Genomic DNA, 20311 nt, shown 5'->3' on the forward strand with positions numbered 1-20311 from the left:
TGAGAAAACGATGGAAGAAATGCCATAGGAAATTATATTTAAATGTTTGAATTCTTTCCAAACTAATTATTCAAATGCCAGGTGACTTGCTTTTGGGGTTTTGACTCTTTTTGGTTCAATGTACAATTGCGAACAATTTTTCTCTTCCAAGAATTATATTAGAAACAAGTATAGGAACAAATTGACTGATGAAAGTTTGAAAGCCGAATTACTATTAAAGTGCACAACATACAATCCAGATTTAAGAAAATTTGCTGAGACGATGGAAAATCAAAAGTCTCATTAGTGAAGTTGAAATTAAAATAATCAGATATCTATTAAAATACATATTGTATTTTTGTTCGGACTAATTCTTTTTGCAATACAAATTCTGACTTTTTTTTTTCAATATTATACTTACTTAAACATGTTTTGTGATTAAAAACTTAATCAAACTTAATGTTTCAACTTTGCTGACATAAGGGGTGAAGCAAAAGCTTTTCATATTCCCCACTATCTTAAGAGAAACTGTGAGTAGAGAAAGTTTATGAGCTAATTGCTCGCCCTGAGTGGGCTTGAAGATTAGTCCTCAGTGTTGAAGTTTAGGATGGCTTTAGGTCTTTTATGTTTGAAATAATCCATTGCGTCATAATCTGCAGCCAGTTGGATCAGTTTGTTAGGGTACACAGATGCTTTTGAGAAGAATTTGATTGCTATAGTTCGCATGAAAGTGTTAATATAGGGGACATTTGTGTCCCGATGAAGTTTCACAGTTCATACGAACCATGGGGCGTTCAACATCCTTCTGAGACATTTATTTTGCACATGTTGTAACTTAAGAATATTAGTATTAGCGGTATGACTCCTGGCTGGTGAAGCGTAGATGAGTATTGGACAAACCATCAGTTTATATATAAGTAGTTTGATTCTGGTGCTCAGCCTACTGTTTCTGTTAATTAGTGGATAGAGCTAGGCTATGTTTTTTGATGTGTTTGCACAGAATGTCATGATATGGGAGCTGAAAGTCAGTTTTCTGTCTAATACTACTCCAAGATATTTGATCTCAGTTAGCCATGAGATTTTTGTGTTGAATAGGAGGATATCTGCTTTAGGAAGCAAAGATCTTCTAGAGAATAGGACAGCAACGCTTTTCTGGGGATTCACTTGGAGTTGCCAAGTGTTGTTCAATTTGTGATAGGTTTTCTTGCAGTTTCTTGATGGCTAGGTGTGGCTTTAAAGATTTGGCCAATATCGCTGTAGCATCTCCATATAGGGCTTTGATTGAAGACAATGGGTTGTGCAGGATATCACACAAGTATAAGGAAAATAGAATCGGTGCTAGTAAGGATCCTTGTGGAACTCCAGCCAAGGTGCATTTTTGTGTCAAAACTACCCCACACATCCTGACTTGCTTACACCTATCGTAGAGGTATGCCTTTATTAGATGAATGAATCAAATTGGTATACCAGATGATATCAGTTTGTATAGCAAACCATAATGCCAAACCTTGTCAAATGCACTGGCTTATGTCAAGGAAAACAGCCCCAGTGCATTGACGCCAGTTAAAACTCGTGATGATATATTCCACTAATCTGTGTATTTGTGCATGGCGCTATGAGATTGGCAGAAGCCAAACTGCTCCTCAGGCAGGATATTTAGACGGTGTACTGAATCTTATAGTCTGGTAAGAATTACTTTTTTGCAATTTTGCCGAGATTTGAGATGAGTCTGATTGGTCTGTAACTTTGAGGCAATCTAGGGTCTTTTCCAGGTTTATGGATTGGCATTATGTCCCCAGTTTCCAGTAGGAAGGGAAATGTTTGTAGTGAAGGATGGAATTAATTATGTTTGTCAGATGGACAATAGCTCTACGTGGTAGAAGCTTTATCACCTTGTTAGAGATACCGTCAGGTCCAGGAGCCTTTTTTGTTCTTAAACTTCTTAATAATATCATATATTTCAGCAGGTGAGGTGGGTGCAATTTGAGTGGAATATGTGACAGGAGATTTGAGTGAACATCTGATGTTATGGTGGATCTTGTATATATTAGACGTTATGGTTAAAATCGAGGTGATCGTATGCAGGTTTACATTGTTTTTCTAGATGATTTGCTATTGCTTCAGCTTTATCAGCATCAGTGTGGATGAGACCTGAATCTGTTTGGAGGCAGGGAAGAGATTTATTTCTGTTTTTAATCTTTCAGATGAGATTCCATATGGAGTGGTTATCATGAGAGATGGAGGTCAATTTTTCTTCCCAGAGTTGACCTCTATGGGAGAGGGCATCTCTCACTGCAGAGTTGAACCTGTTCAAGATCCGTTTTCTTGCCGAACCCTGGTGTTGTGGTATCTTTTTCTTGCCTTGTTTTTTTCTCTGATCAGATTCATAATATCTTCTGGCAAGTGGTGGATTTGCGGGCAGTTGCCGGGATAGTAACTGCTGCACAGGCTGCTTTAATCTGTTCTGTTAGATTTTTAACAGCTGTTTCAATTTCCTCTTTTGATTATATGATGGGAACAGGACCAATATATTTCAGAAGTACCTTGGAGAGCCTTTCCCAAGGAATGAACGAGTGAGGAAAGGGAAGATTCTTCAAGGTTTCCCAGTTTTAACCATATTGGATTGTGATCGGATGATAGATCATTAATCATCATTAAACTGTATTGGAGTCTGATGTACTGCAGTATTTCTATGTCCAAAACATCAGCCAGACCATAAATTTTGTGATGGGTGGGTTTGGCAGGACCTATCACAAGCAGGTTGTTAAATCCAGCATAGTTTTGAGTATGTGTTCATTTTTGTTGGCGGAATGGCTATTCCAGATTGAATGCTTGCCATTTAAGTCACCTGCCACAATGATAAGCTCTCCGGTATCGAATAAGGCGTTCAAATCCGATAACAGTAATATTTTTTGTGGAGGATTATATGCTGCAAAGATTTTTAATTTGCCAGCAGAACTCGTGAGAATCCTAATGCCGGTGACCTCGAGGTTGGTGGTAGGAGGGATGTTTATAGAGTGATGAGAGATGAAATTTTTAATGAAAATGGCCGTGCCTCCTCCTCTGTGGGCTAGTCTATCGGCTCTGTACAGTTGATATCCACAAATTTTGGGGTTGTCTGAAGGTCTTAGGTGCGTCTCGTTTAGTAAAAGGACATCTGGCTGATGTCTTTGGGCGAAATCTTGAAGTTCTAAAATTTTACTCCTCAGGCCGTTCGCATTCCATGCGATGACCTCTAGAGAGTCTGGTTTTAATTTGTTACTATTCATTAGTGAGTGCTGAGATGATGGTTTGTGTATCCTTTAGGAAGCTTTTGGTGGAATAAGGTAAGAGGTTGGATCTACTAAAGTCCAGCAGCATATTTGCTAGAGAGGCAGTAATGATAGCTGTCAAATTGGATAGTGGAGCTGGTTGAATCTTTTCCTGGGTTAACTTTTTTACCCGAACTATGTCTGCATATGTCTTTGTCTGATTCTGTTGAGATGATCTTTTAGAGATATCTGGTTGCAGAGGATGAATTTCTGAGCGTTTTTGGATATCCGTGGGGGACTGTGGAGTTGTGGTCTCTGGGATAGGTCTGCTATGGGGTGAGGAGAGTCTGCCTCCTTCCGTCTGCTTGTTTTTCGGGTTTTGGATGCAACCTCTATAATTGGCACTATGAGGGCTGGTGCATTTTGACAGAGTAGTTTTTGGTTTTGTACATGTGTTGGTAGGGTGGCTTTTTGCACATTTCAAGCATTTGAACTGTGCCTTGCAAAGTCTCTGCGCATGACCGAATCTTTGTCATCTATGACATTGTCCAGTGGAAGCCTTCTTTCTCAAAGAAGAATCTGGGGTGATTCTAAGACCACATACTGATTTGAGGTCATAGATATTTTTGTAGACTTGATGTATCTCTGTTAAAACTAGAGGCATGGGTGTTTTGTCTGCTCTGGTCATCCTACTGACCTTGATAATTATTAGGTCCTGGAGGCGGAGGTCAGCCTCTATTTTGTCAGAGGTTATATCCTCTGAGAGACCCCTTAGAACCACCTTCAAATTTCGTTCCGAGCCAAGAGAGAATGTATGGTATCGGATATCATTTGAATCCAGCTCTTTAGTTAGTTTTCTAATGTCTAACACAGTATCAGGCTGAATCCTAACACCATCATCAGTATTTTTAGCCGAGATATACTGTATCTGAAGGTTTGACATGATGGATCTCAGTTGTGTCCACTTCCTTTTTTCCCATAGGACAATCGGAGGTACTCTCTCTTTGAGGGAGGCTGTGTAATCAAGGCTGGGGGTGTCCTCTTCCATACCTAAATCCATGAGAGGTTCAATGTCAGAGGTTTTATGTTTCTTACGAGCCAAAGTTTCTTCGAAGTCTGTAGTATGGGAAATCACCAAATCGAGTTTCTCCTCGGTCTAGGGACTGTCTTCGCACTCTTCAATTTCATTTGGCAAGGAGTAGAAATTAAGACTGCCAGGCCAATCATTTTCAGCTTTTTTCAGTATCTTTTTGAGTATGCTAATTAGTCGTCCTTTGGTGTTGAGTGAGTTAATATAAGCATCATTGTCCTCTTCCTCAAACATTGCGAGATATTTAGAACAATAAGACAGCAATGGCAGTAAGGCCTAGCGAATTGGCTTAATATAATTACAGAATCACTTACCTGTGAGTGGTTAGTTTTAATAACCACAGGCATTTCTTCAACACGAATAGTCTTGTCTCTTGGTAATCATTCTTCACTACCTTGAAAAAAAAATCTAAAACGTAATCTATGCGCCAAACAAATTCACACCAGCTTATAGAAAGAAATTACTCATCAAACTTAATGTTTTTATTTATTGAACATATAAAAAATTTATATGCAAACATAAAAGTGGTATTTGATATCTGGAAGTACTGAATTAAAAACAAATTTACCTAAGTTTGAACTAACTGCAACTTTGAGTCACTGGGAAAAATCGAATTAAAGTTGCGGCTCCCAAAATTTTGTTTTAATTAATTTTTTTGGTGGAATGGCTCTTTGGTTCAAAAAGGTTCCCGACCCCTGCTCTAAGAGAATGAATATCAGTCCAAGGCATTAAACAATCAAATTAAACATGAAAAATTAGAATAATATGTTTTAACTTTATGGAATATTTTTTCCAGGTAAGAAAACGATGTGGTAATTAATTTTTAGTTGGCATACATACAGTAAATACTCTCTATAGCAAACCCCTATCTAGTTTGCTATAGTGAATTTAGGAGGGGGGAAAACGGTTGACCCCCCACTGCATTTCTAGGAAATGATAGTAAATGGTGGTAAATTATATATTGATGATACAACACTGTTTATGTATAGCAGGAACTGTACATAAACAAAGGAAATGAGGGAACTCATGAGAAACACAACCTAGAATAGAATAGCAAAGGATTGGCAGGAACCATAAATAAAGCACAGAAAATGACGTGAAATTACAAATGTAAACAGTAATGGGAAACTTATAAGAAAGAACAGACCTGTGCACATATTTAGTCACTTACCTGAAATATTCATTATGAATATTTCAGGTAAGTGACATCAATTTAGCTAACATAGCATTTCAAAATGTAAATATTGATTAATTCTGCATTTTCATTTTTAGAATTTAATATGTTGTTTTTTTCTTATGTCTCTAATTATTGTTTGCATTTGTACTCTTTCATTCATGTCACGCCTTTGTATTCTGTTGCTAAGGTGTGATTTCCTATTGTCTCCTTTCTTTTATTTCCTTTGGTTTTTCTCTGTTCTACTTCCCACAGTTTCCTCTTTATGTATGGCTTCTGCCAAACATAAAGAGGAAATTGTCCCATATTAGACTTAAGTCCCATATTGGCTCTATGGGACTTAAGTCTAAACTTTAATTATGTCAGGACACTCTAGTGAATATCCTTTATCTTCTTACTAAAAGAATATTTTTCATTTGCAGAGAAAATGAAGCAGAATGTTTGTCCAAAGACCAAACAAAGAATAATATGAAAGGAAATATGGATTCAGAATGTTTGCATGAAAAAATGGAAGAGGAATGCATACAAGTTCGATCATCAAGTTCTCCTGCTTCTCCTACTACAAGGCAGTGTTCAAGTAACATGGAAGAATCTTTTTCTCCAACACACACTGGAAAGTAGGTTTTCTGATAAAAAATTTTTTCATCAAAGTTTCTACTTATTATCTAGGTGCCTTCATGAGGTCTCAGGATTCATAATAGGAAGTTCACTTGAACTCGCACAGAGATGCATTCACCATTGATATACTCATAACTAGTTGTGAAAAATCTAATCCACCCTCCCCGTATCCTTGCCAGGCTAACTTATTTGACTTTGAGATGTTCTGTGATGCCATGTATCAAAAATAATAATAATAATAATAATAAATAAATAAATCCGTAACATATCTGTCTTATAAAAGGCCTTCACTCGCTTATATATCTGCATCATAACACATCTTTTCTGCATATTTTTCAAACTCCACAACTGCATTCCTGTAATATAACTCACAGTCAGCCTGCTACAGCCCAGTTATTATATATATATACTATCCACCTCTGCACCTTCTCTACAGTTATATCGAAAAATCTATATAGTATTGCAAGAAGTAGCAGTGTATTTGAACGGTGATATGAAAAGTGTTTTTTTTTTCCCTTAATTATATCATGTAGATTTGTATAAATAGTACTTTTGTGTGATTGTCAAACTGGATATCACACAAAAGTACTATTTGTAGTTCTAAAAGTGTTTGCCTTGGTTATTATTTTGATTAACATGGAAGTGCTAGTTAATGTTACAAAAATGGTGGCAGTGGTAGTTAAAGAAGCGTACGACAGTAATGCAGAAGATTTCCACTTGGAGATCAAGTTTTTCCCTGGACTTTTCACACTGGATACAATGCAACATTTGGTTTATGTTTGCATCCAAAAATGTTAAAGATTTATAGAGTGTTAGATTAAATGATAAAAAGGAATGTATTATAATATGTGAGAAGTACAATGAAAGGTTAGGGAATCCAAAAATCAGAATGGTGCTACCAGGAAGAATGAAAGTGCTTGCAACAGTAATAATAGAAGTGAGTGGAAGAGCTTAGGCAAGAGTTAATGAAAATGAAGAGTCGGGTTAAATGTATTATTATACAGGAACCTCCATGGAGTATGGAGGAAGAAATTGAATGTTTAAAGAAGAGAATAACTGATATAAATGACAACAAGCTTAATAAGAAGCAGCAGCAGTTATCTAGAGTTTATGGGATTGCTTTATATGTTGACTCAATCATTAAAGGTGTGGTACAATAAAATGAATATCAGATGCTTTGCATAGAAGGAAGGAACTGGTGTTGGATCCTACTTCTTGTCAATCTATACTTTGGATCCAACATGATTACTATTACGATGTTCTTAACTAATTGATAAGTTGTAAGGTGATTTCTAATTCAAATATAGAGAAAATTTATATTTAAGGACTGCGCCACTCTATATCTGAATTGGTTCAAGAATTGAAGAAAAATCAACATTCAACTATTTCTCCTTAAAATTATATATTGGCCGAGTATATTTGACTTACTTAATTTACCAGCTTTGGTTTGAATATTTTATGAATGATGTGCAGTAAAAGAGATTCAGGCAAAATACAACTTTAGATAAACAAAAACAAACATTTAATTTAGAATCACAAATTTTACACTTAAATTCAAATCAGTAATTAAGATATCACAAACATTTTAACTCCTCAGGTAAATTCAATCATTCAACTCATACAATGGTAAATCTGTTATCTCTATAATACAGTCTTCTCACAGTTCCTTAAGTTCCAAATACAACAAAAATTGCAGTAATACCTCTTCACAAACAAACACTTTTAAATTTACACTTTAGCTAACTTCCTCAATAGTTACTGTTAGTATAAGGTAATTCTAGGATGAAACTCACACACTTCTCTGTATAGGAATAGTAACGGTTGGAATAATCTTACCGATAATCTTTTTTCTTCACCTACTTATATGTATAACTGTAAACACTTAAACAGTATACAGCACTCATTAAAATAATTCCTCTAAGCAATAACTGAATTAATCGTCGGTCACTATACACACAAACAAACGTTGTTGCATAAAGTACTACTGATCACTCATGAAATAAGGCAACACACAATAATTCCTTAACTTGAGGTTTTATATGCACAGTTGTTCACTCTTCCGGCATTCAATTAATTCTTTAGACACTACAATTCTAAACACAGCTAACGGTAAACTTCAATTTTACAGCCTCTACTATTCCCTAGTTACTCGATGCTTTATTTCAAGATTCTGTGTCCTTGACAGGTCGGCCCTGAAATTATATCTCAATTCAAGTATCGCTAGTCTAATTAATAGTCTCTCAGCTGTTTTCCGTAGCTATAATTGTTATTCTACAACTTATTAGCTAACTGCTTCTCGACTAGTAGACTTTATTAGCTACTTGCCGACTCGCTATTATCGCACCGTGATTCCCGAATGCTCCGATTCCAACCTAATGCCAATCCTCTCCTTTCTCTCTCTCTCTCTTAATAATAATAATTTCCAGCGTTCTTCCTTTTTATATCCATTCTTCCCGCCTAAATTATTCTTGTGATTTCTTTCTAAAACTCTTTTCAATAAACCTTCTCCTCACGTGGTATTCCAAAACTCACGCTCGCTTACTTACATGCGTCTCCATGACAACAAAACAAAACATAATAAAATTGAGGTATTGCATAATGCTAAACTTCTACAAATAGGAATAAATAAGGAATATTTACATTTCAATTAATGCGCAGTTAAATTATCAAATACAAGTTCTTATAATATTAATATAGTAATAAATAAAATAGCTTAATAATATTTAATACAGTCTTTTCATTATTAATACATGTATCTTTGATTAAATAATTAAATATTAGACAAAATTAAGGTAGTTATGAATATTAAATTGTAAAATAAGTTGTTTACATTAAATAATATTTACACAAGTCTTGCTTGGTATATGGTATATTATGTTAAATGTGAATGAAAAAAAAAATATATATATACAAAACAATTTCATTCACAGTTTAACACTAGCATCAGAATTAGTGGTAGTGGACACAACAACTTGGATAGTAAGACAAAGAATGTGGAAAGGGATTTGAATTTGTTGTTGCAGGAGGTGAAGGATAATATAGTGTCATTGGGAAAGTGGTTAGTTTGTTGCAAAGATATTGACAGTAGTGACAGAGAAGGAGAGCAATGATACTCAATGACAATATGGCTGAATTATGTCAGGCAGAGAGTGTTCAATTTGTGAATTTATGGAATGGGTTTGGTTAGTCATTTAGAGCAGTTGCTGTTTACTAAGAGTACACATGGTTCATATGAAATTAGTACCATTAAAAGTCCGAGAGAGGCTGAGAAGCAGGTTGTGGAAGGATGGGAAGAGGATGGATACAAAGGGAAAGAAGTGATCATTGCAGGGCAGTGTGATGCAGTGCAAAACAGTAGAGATGATAAGAATATGAATGAAAATCAGATAGTGTTTCAGGATCAAGGAAATGGGAATGGTCAGAATGTAGTGAAAAGTACAATATAGCAGAGAGAGAGTAAAGAGTGATTGTGTTGATGAAATGGCCTCAAAGAGTGGAGATGCTTGTATGCTAATATATGTGGTATCAGAAATAAAGGGGCTGAGTTTGCAGCATTGACAAATCATTATGCTTAGAGATAATTGGCATAAGTGAACCTTGGTTGACTGAGGATGATATACTATCAGTACTTCAAATTTTAGGATATAGAATTTTCTGAAAGGATAGGAAGATGAACAGAAGAGGGCGAATATTGTTAATGGTAGCAGAGGAATGGTGTACTTCAAGTGTGGAAGTGGAAAATAGTAGTACGTGTGAAAATTTTGAAGCCGTTTGGTATGAAGTTGAGATCAATAAAATAGTATATCTAATAGGATGCTGTTATTATTATTATTATTTCCGGCATCTCCATGGAGTCTGGAGACTCATGACGAGAGACCCAAATCAACCATCATACATAGAAATCCTATCATTCTTCTCCTTGAATCTATTCACTCACAACCATTTCTGGCAATTCATTCCACTCACTCACCACTCTCCGTGCAAATTATATCTGGTCTGCATACCCTATACTAACCACACTCTTACACAACTTTCATGGATGGCCCCTAGTTATCTGACTATTTGTCATATACTGAAAAATTCTACTTGCATCAATCAATTTCATAAAACCTTTTAATATCTTAAAAGTTTCTATCATGTCCCCTCTTCTCTGCCTATAACCTAAACTTTGTAACCCACAAACCTTCAACCTATCCTTGTAGGGAATATTCCACAGACCTGTTACCATCTTGATCACTCGTCTCTGAATCTTTTCGACCGCCTCCTGGTCTCCAAGATACCCAGGGGACCAATCTATGCACAGTATTCAAGATGTGGCTGAATCATAGCCTTATAAAGAGGGATAATAACTACCTTATCTTTACTTGTTGTGTTTTTCAACATCCAAGTAATTTGTTGAGCTATTTTATCAACTTTTGCAATGTGCCATCTGAACTTTAACTCTTTGTCCATCATTACCCCAAGTCCATAGCCGTATCAATTTCCTGCAAACTAATACCATCAATATGATATGCCATATGCAACCTTTTCAACCCGAAGTACATAACCATACATTTTGTAACATTAAATTGACAATCATTATCCTTTGTCCACAATGCCAATTTATTTAAATCATCCTTCATGATATCTACATCACCTTTATCAGCTATTGCTCTGCCCAGTTTTGCATCATCAGCAAACAACTGAATATCCTCTCTTAAATCTTTCCCTATGTCACTGGTATACAAATTAAAGAGTGGTGGCCGTAGTACTGAACCCTGAGTTACTCTATTTGCCACCATCATTCTCCTAGACTCCACTTCACCAAATACTACTCTCTGGTGTCTTTCTTTTAGCCACTATCCATACTGCTAGCCTCATATCCATTCCCATCCTCTCCAGTTTTTTTGTAGTTTTCCATGTGGTATTATTTTGTCAATTGCCTTGGTAAAGTCAAGCAGTATCATGGTGTAGCCATTACCTTTATCCAGTTCTGCTGTCACTTTATTATAAAATGTGAATAAGTTACTAAATAAGTTACATCTGATATGACATCCAGTCCCATTGCTGTGTTCACATTCATATTTTTTAATATGCTAAACACTACCTGTTCATCTACCTCAATATTGATATGCATCTCTATAACATCATCTTCATGAAATTCCTGAACATATACCATCAATGAGGGGGGCGGGTGTTACAGGATACAATAGTACTACATGAAAAACTAACATCATTACTAACTTCCTATCTACAGTTTTCCTCCAAATCAAATCTGTTACCTGTCAAGACTCCAACATTATCAGATCTTATATTTCTGTTTTCTAAGGTACTTTTTACTTGTGAAAATGCACCTACATCTTGGTCTTCCTCTGGGTCTTTTTCCACTAACGTGGCAGAGAACACTTGTTTTGCTAATCTTTCCTCTCCTATTCTGTTTAAGTGATCATACCACCTGAGATCAGCTCTGCTAACACATTCCTGGATGTTAACAATATCAAGTTCTTTCCTAATATCCTTGTTTTCAATATGATATTGCCACTGATGCCATCTGTTCATGCTCCTAATCTTTCTCAGGACACTTATATCTGCAGTCTCTAGTCTTTGGTGAAGTGTTTTATTTCTAACCCAGTTCTCAGATCCATAAGTTAAAATTGGTTTAACACTGTCTTGTATACAGCTAATTTAGTGTTTTGACTGATTTCTCTCTTATTCCATATAAATTTATTCAGTTGACTTTCTACCATACCAGTTTGGTGATTCTGTCATCTATTTCCATATTTAATATTACCATCTTCACTAAAAATTGTGCCTAGGTAGCTAAAATGTTTTACTTGTTTTATAGGTTTTGCATTCACAGTGCAGTTATATTTTCAATGCTTCTGCCTATTTTCATTGTCTTTGTCATGCTACTGCTGACCTTCATACGAAATCTATCACAACAGTCCAATTTAGTCACGGAATCTTGCAGACTTGTAGTGGAGTTCTTTAAAAGTAATACATTATCCGCATAAAGTAAAGAGCTGAGATTAACTTCTCCAATTTTGATATCCGTTTAATACCACTTTACTTCATAATGTGATCCATATAGATAATGAATAACAGAAGGGATAATTCTTGTCTGACATTCTTGTCTGACATCAGATTTAACATCAAACCATCTTCCTGTACTTCCTTCAATTCTAACTTCTGACTTATAACTCAAATGAAGACTAATTATTGCTTAATATAATGCACCATTGATACAATATAACTGTAGTGTTTTGAATATCTTTTCTCTTGGCACCTTGTCATAAGCCTTTTGCAGATCTACAAAACTTGAATACTGATCTTTGTTATATTCCCACGATTTCAACCAATTGTCGTAAAGTGAAAATCTGATCCGGACAACCTCTATTTGACCTGAATTCAGCTTGTTCTTCACCAAGTTTCACTTCTATAATTCTTCTCAACCATTTCTCAAGTATACTTGCATAAATCTTACCAGGAACACTCAGTAGGGAAGTACCTCTGTAATTCTCACATGCAGTTTTATTTCCCTTTTTATATATATCGGTACTATGAGAGCTCTATCCAATCATCTGGAATTCATCCCTCTGTCCAGGCCCTCTGAACTATGCAGTGGCTGCACTGCATAGTTCATAGTTCAGAGGTATAAGACTTTTATACCTCCATACTTGAGCATTTCTGGTTGAATATCATCTCTTGTTGCCTTTCCACATTTCAGACTTTTGATGGCTTTTTCTGCTTAAGTATGGATATGTATTCCTGATTGCATTCCTTTTGAGTATTTTTTTCCACTGTGCTGTCACTGCTTTTTTCATTTAGCGATTTTTCAAAGTAATTATTCCATACATCAAGGATATCTTGTTTTCCTGTCACCTTTATCATCTCTAATTCCTTACTCTTTCCTGTATTTCTGGGCTTTTTCAACAGCCTCCAGAATATCTTGCCACCTTTCTGATATTTATTTTCTATGTTCTTTGGCATAGAACTTAGAAAATTGTGACTTTTTGTTTAGCTTGTTTGACACAGTGTTTAGTTTTCTTACATTTGTCTCTGTATTCTCTAAGAGTACAAGCTGACTTATTTAGTAGGAACTTTTGATATGCTTTCTTCTTTTCTTTCACTGTCTCTTTAAGTTCCTGTGTCCACCATGGAGTTCTGAATTTTCTATCCTTGCAGACAACCTCATCACATGCCTTTCTGGCTGAATCAATCAGTGTTTTCTTCAAGGCTTGCCACTCAATTTCTGAGGTTGGGTTCCTGTTCTCAAACTCTTCCATTTTATCTTGAATAATGTTTGTGTATTTTAGTCTACAGTTCATATCTGAGAGCTGCTTAACTTTTATTCGCTTTAAAACTTTCTTACATGTTCTTCTTTTCAATATGAAATTCAGTTTTATCTTACTCAAGACTGAATGGTGATTACTTCAAAATTCAAATCCTCTGCAAACACTCTAGCTTCCCTCACCAGTGAGAAAACATTATTATCAGCAATAACATAGTCAATGAGACTTTTCTTATTCCTTGCATCTTCTCTTCATGTGAATTTGTGCACATTTTATGTTGTAACAGTGTGTTAGTAATATGTGGTCTATGTCCTGAGCAGAAATAAAACACAGGCATTTGCCATTATTATTAGTTTGGCTCTTTTTACCAAAATATTTTTGTATGTCTGACCATCATTTCCTACTCTGTTATTTAGATCCCCAACAAGGGCCAACTTTTCCTTTTTTCATTGTGTCAGTTGCTTTCTGTAAAGCCTCAAAAAAATTCCTCCATATCTACCTTCTGTTGGACCATAGGCACAAATAAGTCCCATTGTCTAGTTCCCCCATTCTGATATTTGCCCACGTGACTGTACTTGATATTGCCTGCCATTCAAGAAGATTATCCTTGTATTTACTATTGAATACTATAGCTACTCCTTTTTCCTGATTGTTAAGAAAGATCTTGCCAGTTTTTGTCTTTTTTTGTTTCCGTCTCCCCTATTATGTCGATATGGTACTTATCCAGTTCCTCAACCAGCTCCATTTCTTTGCCATTCAGGCTTCTTATGTTGATAGTACTGATCTTGAACTCTGGTGATGTTGAGTTGGGATGTTTCTGGATTTGTTCCAAGAGCTGACCTATCGCTGTTCACCCTAGTTCCCTGCAAAAACAATGGGGGCCTTTTTTAACCGGGCAACCCCAGCCGGCATGAAATGCTGTCATGTTGTATCATCATTTTACATTGTGGTTTAAGCCAATAAGAATAAAATTTGTTTGCAAAATCCCAAATTGCCAGCCCATCCTCATTTGTTCAGTATCTAAGTAGATACCTAACTGGGTGCACCACGAGAAGGTGATAATTGGACATTAGGTCAGAAGCCCTGGTAGGTTCTCCATATTCTTTTAAAGGCAATGTGGAGATCTCCTCTCAGTTATACAAATTTGACTCTTAAGCACCACCTCTGTAACATCAGCAACTCTTTGCAAATCAAAACTTTGGATGATACACCTTTGCGAAATGATCACTCAGCAACTTAACTATTTCTTTTGGTTCAGTCACCTTCCTGCCATGAATATTGTTTAAAGTCATTCTACCATCGTCATTTTACCTCTTACTTGCTACATAACAAAAAAACTCTTTTGGGTTTACTTTGGCCTGTTTGGCTAATTTTCTCTCATAGTCTGATTTGGCCTTCCTTACCATACTAGTCATCCTTCTTGCTTGCACTTTGCACTGCTCATGAGTATCTGATCGCTTTTTACTTTGTTTCCTCTACAATGTTTTTTTTTTTTTTTTTGCAGTTTTTGTTTTATATCCCTACTCATGCACTTAATTTCAACTTGGTTTATCCTCCTGACTTTGGATATGTAGTCAGATACTGCTACTGTCAAGCAATCTCTGACCACTTGCAATGCACTACTGACACTCTTTCCTTGTAGCTTCTCAAAAACCATGGCACTGTTCCAAGATGACTCCTTTGTCTCTCATAATCATCTGCCTTGTAGTTGAACATAACAGAACCTCTTAACAGAGAATTCCATGTGTTTGACAACTTCTCAGAACAAGACTGCATGGTCACTCTTCCAAATTGGAGACAAAGTGTCTGTACACCTTCTGTTGCTGTTATCAGATCTGACACCCTCAAATCCCTTGTTCTCTCTATAACATGTTGTTTCATGTAATTAACCATTTAACCAGATCTTGTTTTATGTTTTATGATAAGGTGACAAATGTGTTGGATAAGGGAGAATCATATACAGAGATATTCTTGGACTTTGCAAAAGTGTTTGATAGATTACTACATGGGGTACAAGCTGCAGAGGATAGGAATAGATAGTATATTGGTAAGATGGATTGGAGATTGGCTCTCTGAACGATATGAACATGTTGTGTATGATGGATTAGTGTCTCGAAAAAGGAAGGTGACCAGTGGCATGCCTCAGGGTTCTGTTCTTGGGCTCCTACTATTTAGCTTATTTGTTAAGGATATTTCATGTGGATTGACTGGAATCTCCAAATCTTTGCTGATGATGCAAAGTTCAGTAGAATTATCAGGAGTAGTGCTGATGTTAATTCTCTACAGGAAGGTTTGAGTAGACTTTTAGCTTGGACAGATGAGTGGGATTGCAGTTTTAATATTAATAAATGCAAGGTGTTACACCTCAGGATACAGAGATATAAGACTATGTACAGTATTGGTGGAGCTGTGCTTCAGGAAGTGGATAAGATTCGGGATCTTGAAGTGATGGTAGACAGTGGACTGAAGTTCCAAGGGCACATCGTATTGCTGCTATGATAAAATACATTGACATGTAGGGATAAGGAAGTAGTTGTGCCTCTATATAAGGCATTGGTTAGACCACATGGACTATTGTGCTCAGATTTGGTCTAGATTTCATGATGTGGAAACACTAGAGAGGGTCCAAAGATGAATAACCAAAGCGATATCAAGACTGGAGTGTTGGTTATGAAAGAGCGATTGAGGGAATGTGGATTACAGAGGTGGTTGGTGGATGGGAGGAAAAGAGGAAATATGATAGAAACCTTCAAGTTAATTAAGGGATTTTATCAGATTAATACAGTGGGAGTTATAATAAGAGTAAATGTTAAGATGAAAAGAATGAGAGGCTATCACTGGAGGTTGTATAAAGATGTGGCGAAGAAGCGTGTGAGGAGTAGATATTTTGCATAGAGAGTTGTTGGTGAGTGGAATGCATTGCCAGAGTGCATTTTGAATGCAGGTAGTGTAAATAACTTCAATGCTCATTGCAAAAAATGTGTTGCTGGTTGAATGGGCCTCCTATGATGAGTTTGTTGACTCCATGGAAATTACCAAAAATAATAATAATGATAAAATGCCTTCACATAACACATCTTTTCTGCATACTTATTAAACTTCACAACTGCATTCTTGTAATCCAACTGACTGTCCCATTATTATATTTATTACCCACCTCTGCACCTTCTCTGCCAGTCCCCAAAATAAGATGAGATCTGATATGTCCATATTTCAGGACATGTCAAACCTGACATCATCATATCAACATCATGTTGCATTGTAACATCAAGCATTTATCACTTTCATAATGCACTCCTGAAATTTAACTTCTCTACCATAATTACTGTAATCCCTATATTGCACGTTCATATTTATGGCAATTAGCGACACCAGTTTGATAATAATGCAAAGTATGTACAGTATACTTTGCAAGGGACAGCATAGGTTTGCTAACAGAAGGTTATGGTTGAACAACTTGCTTACAAAAAATATATGTGATATTTTTTGGATTTTGCTAAGACTTTTGACAGAATACAGCATGGAAGACTGTTGGATAAATTGAAAAATATGGGATGGGATTATAAACCAAGTATCCTTGGTTCATTGTTATTCAATCTTTACAAACACTCATTGGGAAGGATTTAGCAGGAAATGTATAGCAATTTGTTGATGCAATGATAGGCAGGATAATCAGGAATGCCGCTGATATGTATTTGCAGAATGATTTGAATAGACTGGAATTGTGGGCATATGAAAATGGCTGTCAGTTCAATAAAAATAATAATTTTATCAATCATAATATTGATTCTATTATGACTAAATTATCCAATATCCTATCCATTGCAGAATTTGTTATTGTCTGTAAGATTTCATCTGACTCAGCAGAAAACATTTTCATGATAGTTAAACAGCATCACATGCAGAAATTTCAATCTCTATTAAATAAGAAAAATATGCCGGTTAATAACCAATTGACTCCTCTTAAGCTGTCATTAATATATCAGGGCTTCCTTTATTCATTCGTGAAATATTAGTATTTTTGAAAGGATTAGATTATGCTATAGTAGCTCCAAACACCATTCCAATCATGGTGTTTCCATGCATATAATGTAGCTAGTAAAATTAGATTTCAATCAGTATATGTTTTATTCAAATCAACATTTCCTGAAAGCAATCTACCTAAACAGGAATTTCAAGCCTTACCTTCTCTGAAACATGATAAGAATATAGTTATTACTAAGGCTGACAATGGTCATGCAGTTGTTGTTCATGATATTTGCTTTAGAACACCTACTTCAAGATCATACTACTTACAGAAGCATTGATAAAGACCCAAGTTAATCACAAATCAATAAAGTCAACAGTCTTTTAGATGAAATTCATTCCTGGGATGAAGAAACAATAAAAAGGCTAAAAGTTCAACATGCTTTTCCTCAAAGACACTCTTCTTAAATTACTCACTATAGGTGTTCTGTTAACACCTATAGTGAGCTGCATAGGCTGTGTGACTGATAAACCCTCAAGATAATTATCTAATCTTCTCTCTGCATTTACAGGAAACAGCTTTTTTTCATTAAAAAAAAAAAAACAGATTTTAAGAATAAAATTTAAGGATTTTCCTTACAACCCACAAATCTTCTAGTAAATTTTGATGTAGTCTCACTTTTTACAAACCTCCCTCTGACTGACAATTGAATTACTTCTTAATGATTTTCCTAATAATGTTGTAAATTTATTTGATTTTGGCATTAATTCAGGATACTTCAGTTGTCAGTACAAATTATACAAACAGATAGATGGAACAGCTGGTGGATCTCCCATTTCTCTTACTCTAGCTAATTATTTTATGGAATATTTTGAACAATATATTCTCTATGTTTTTTTCACCTATACCAGCAATTTGGTACAGATATGTTGATAATGTTTTTGCTTTATGAACTTCTCTTTGTCCGATCTTCGTGAATTTCTTGAGAAAATTAATTCAGTAAACCTACGAATCAAATTTACCCCAGAAGAAGATAACAACTGTCTTCCTTTTCTGGAAGTTCTTGGTATATAGAAAACCAACTCATACTAGCAAATACATTAATTCTAACTCACATGCCGGCCGAGTGGTTAGCATATCCGCTCTCCAGCCAAAAGGCTGCGGGTTCGAATCCTGCCTTGTTGCATGGATGTTTGTGATTTGTGAAAATAGTGTGATGGTCGGCGGTAGATGGTGCTTGTGTAGATGAAGCTAGTTGCTGTTAGTGGAGTAGTGGAGACGGAGAGTTGTAGAGCAGGTGTTCTCCCTCGATGAGTCTTTGGACTCCCTGGAGGTGTTATGTAACAATAATAATATATGTAACATCATCATCCTCCTTGTCAGAAATATGGTGTTGTCAAATCTCTAGTCAGCAGAGCATATAAAATATGTTCTGCAGATTTTCTTCTAAGCAAGGAACTGTCTGTTATCAGAGCTACCTTTAACTCTGATGATTATAATACAACAAAAAAGTATCTATATAAGAATCAATAATTATGGCCTTCATTGTAACCCTCCTCAAGAAATTTTCAGAATTTGTTTTCCATATGTTAAAGGACTTTCAGAAAAAATAGCAAGACTACTTCAACAGATTGATTTACAAGTCTCTTTTCATTCGGTTTGTAAACTTAATACTTTCTTATCTCTCCTAAAGATAAATATCCTCCAAACATGCTCTTGTGGCTTATGTTATTATTAACAGACTGGTAATTCTGCACAAATTCATCTTGAAGAACATCAAGAATATATTTCACTTATAAATCTGGTTTAGCAAGCCACACCTTATCTACAAAACATAGAAGTCAGTGAAACAATACAAGAATATTTTCTTCTAGAAAGATTGTACAAAGAAAGCTGTGAAGCACATATTCACAATCCCCACCTTAACAAAAATGATTGCCTTAAACTTTCCCTTTTGGGAATTATCCTAATTAATGCTCATCATTTCTGTGCTTCATAAATTGTATTTAATTAACTGTTTAAATTTAAAAATATTTTGTTTAATATTTTATTTTTATTTTAACTTATTTCTTGATATTTATTAATGCTGATGAGTTAGTCTCCTGCAGTCAATAGCGGATATAATATCAAGTGCTTTCATTTTGATTGTTCTCTCCCTCTCTTTTTTGTTTTTTTTTGTGGTTATCTTCCTGTAATATATTGAAAATGAGTATGAAACATAGCCAAAAATGCAACTTCTGTCATTAATTAGTATTATAATGTCTTCCTATCTTCTTACTATCTAACATTATCAGTATGATGGATATACTGATGTTTTAATGTTACACAAATGTCACTAAGGGAAATTGTAATGCAAAAAAAAAAAAAAAACATAAATAATCTCAAAGAATAAAAAGTTGGTAAATATTTCTCACCTAAAGTCTGGTACCATAGACTGAACAATTCTTGATGTTGTATGGAAGTGCAGTGCCTTGCATGCAGGCAAATCAAGTACTTTCATCAGTAGGAAATAATCTTATATAACAAAAGACACACACCTAGGTTCTTTAAATCAGTATTATCTGGATTACTGTACACATGTGAACAGTAATCCAGATAATAGTGAACGGCAATTGATATGACACATACACTAAAGAAGAAAACAATTATTAACGGCAATTGATATGACACATACACTAAAGAAGAAAACAATTATTAGAGATTGCAGTAAGATAAAATTATTAGAGATTATTATTATTAGAGATTGCAGTAAGATAAAAGAATAATGCAGTGGAGAAACAGCAGTATTATATACAGTTGACTCTTGAACAATGCAGGTTTGAATTTCATGGGTCCAATTATATGTGGATTTTTTTCAATAAATATACTGAAAAATTTTTTTTGAGATTTGTGACAACTTGAAAACCTCATATGCTAGAAATACCAAAAAAATTAAGAAAAAGTTAGATATGTCATGAAAAA

At 35.3% G+C, this 20311-nt stretch overlaps 1 protein-coding gene across 5 annotated transcripts in view; it reads left to right on the forward strand.

Annotated features, from left to right (window-relative positions):
* Window positions 1–20311, forward strand: part of Srrm234 (Serine-arginine repetitive matrix 2/3/4) — a 615875-nt gene that overhangs the window by 439451 nt on the left and 156113 nt on the right. For all 5 annotated transcript variants that reach the window (XM_090391694.1, XM_090391696.1, XM_090391697.1 and 2 more), the window contains one exon: window positions 5917–6111. In XM_090391694.1, the coding sequence (XP_090247820.1) occupies window positions 5917–6111 (195 nt within the window). The remainder of the gene's footprint in view (window positions 1–5916; window positions 6112–20311) is intronic.

This window comes from Typopeltis vanoorti, chromosome 4, assembly GCF_054136105.1.
Source record: "Typopeltis vanoorti isolate ZY-2024b chromosome 4, IOZ_Tvanoo_1.0, whole genome shotgun sequence".
Lineage (NCBI taxonomy): Eukaryota > Metazoa > Arthropoda > Arachnida > Uropygi > Thelyphonidae > Typopeltis > Typopeltis vanoorti.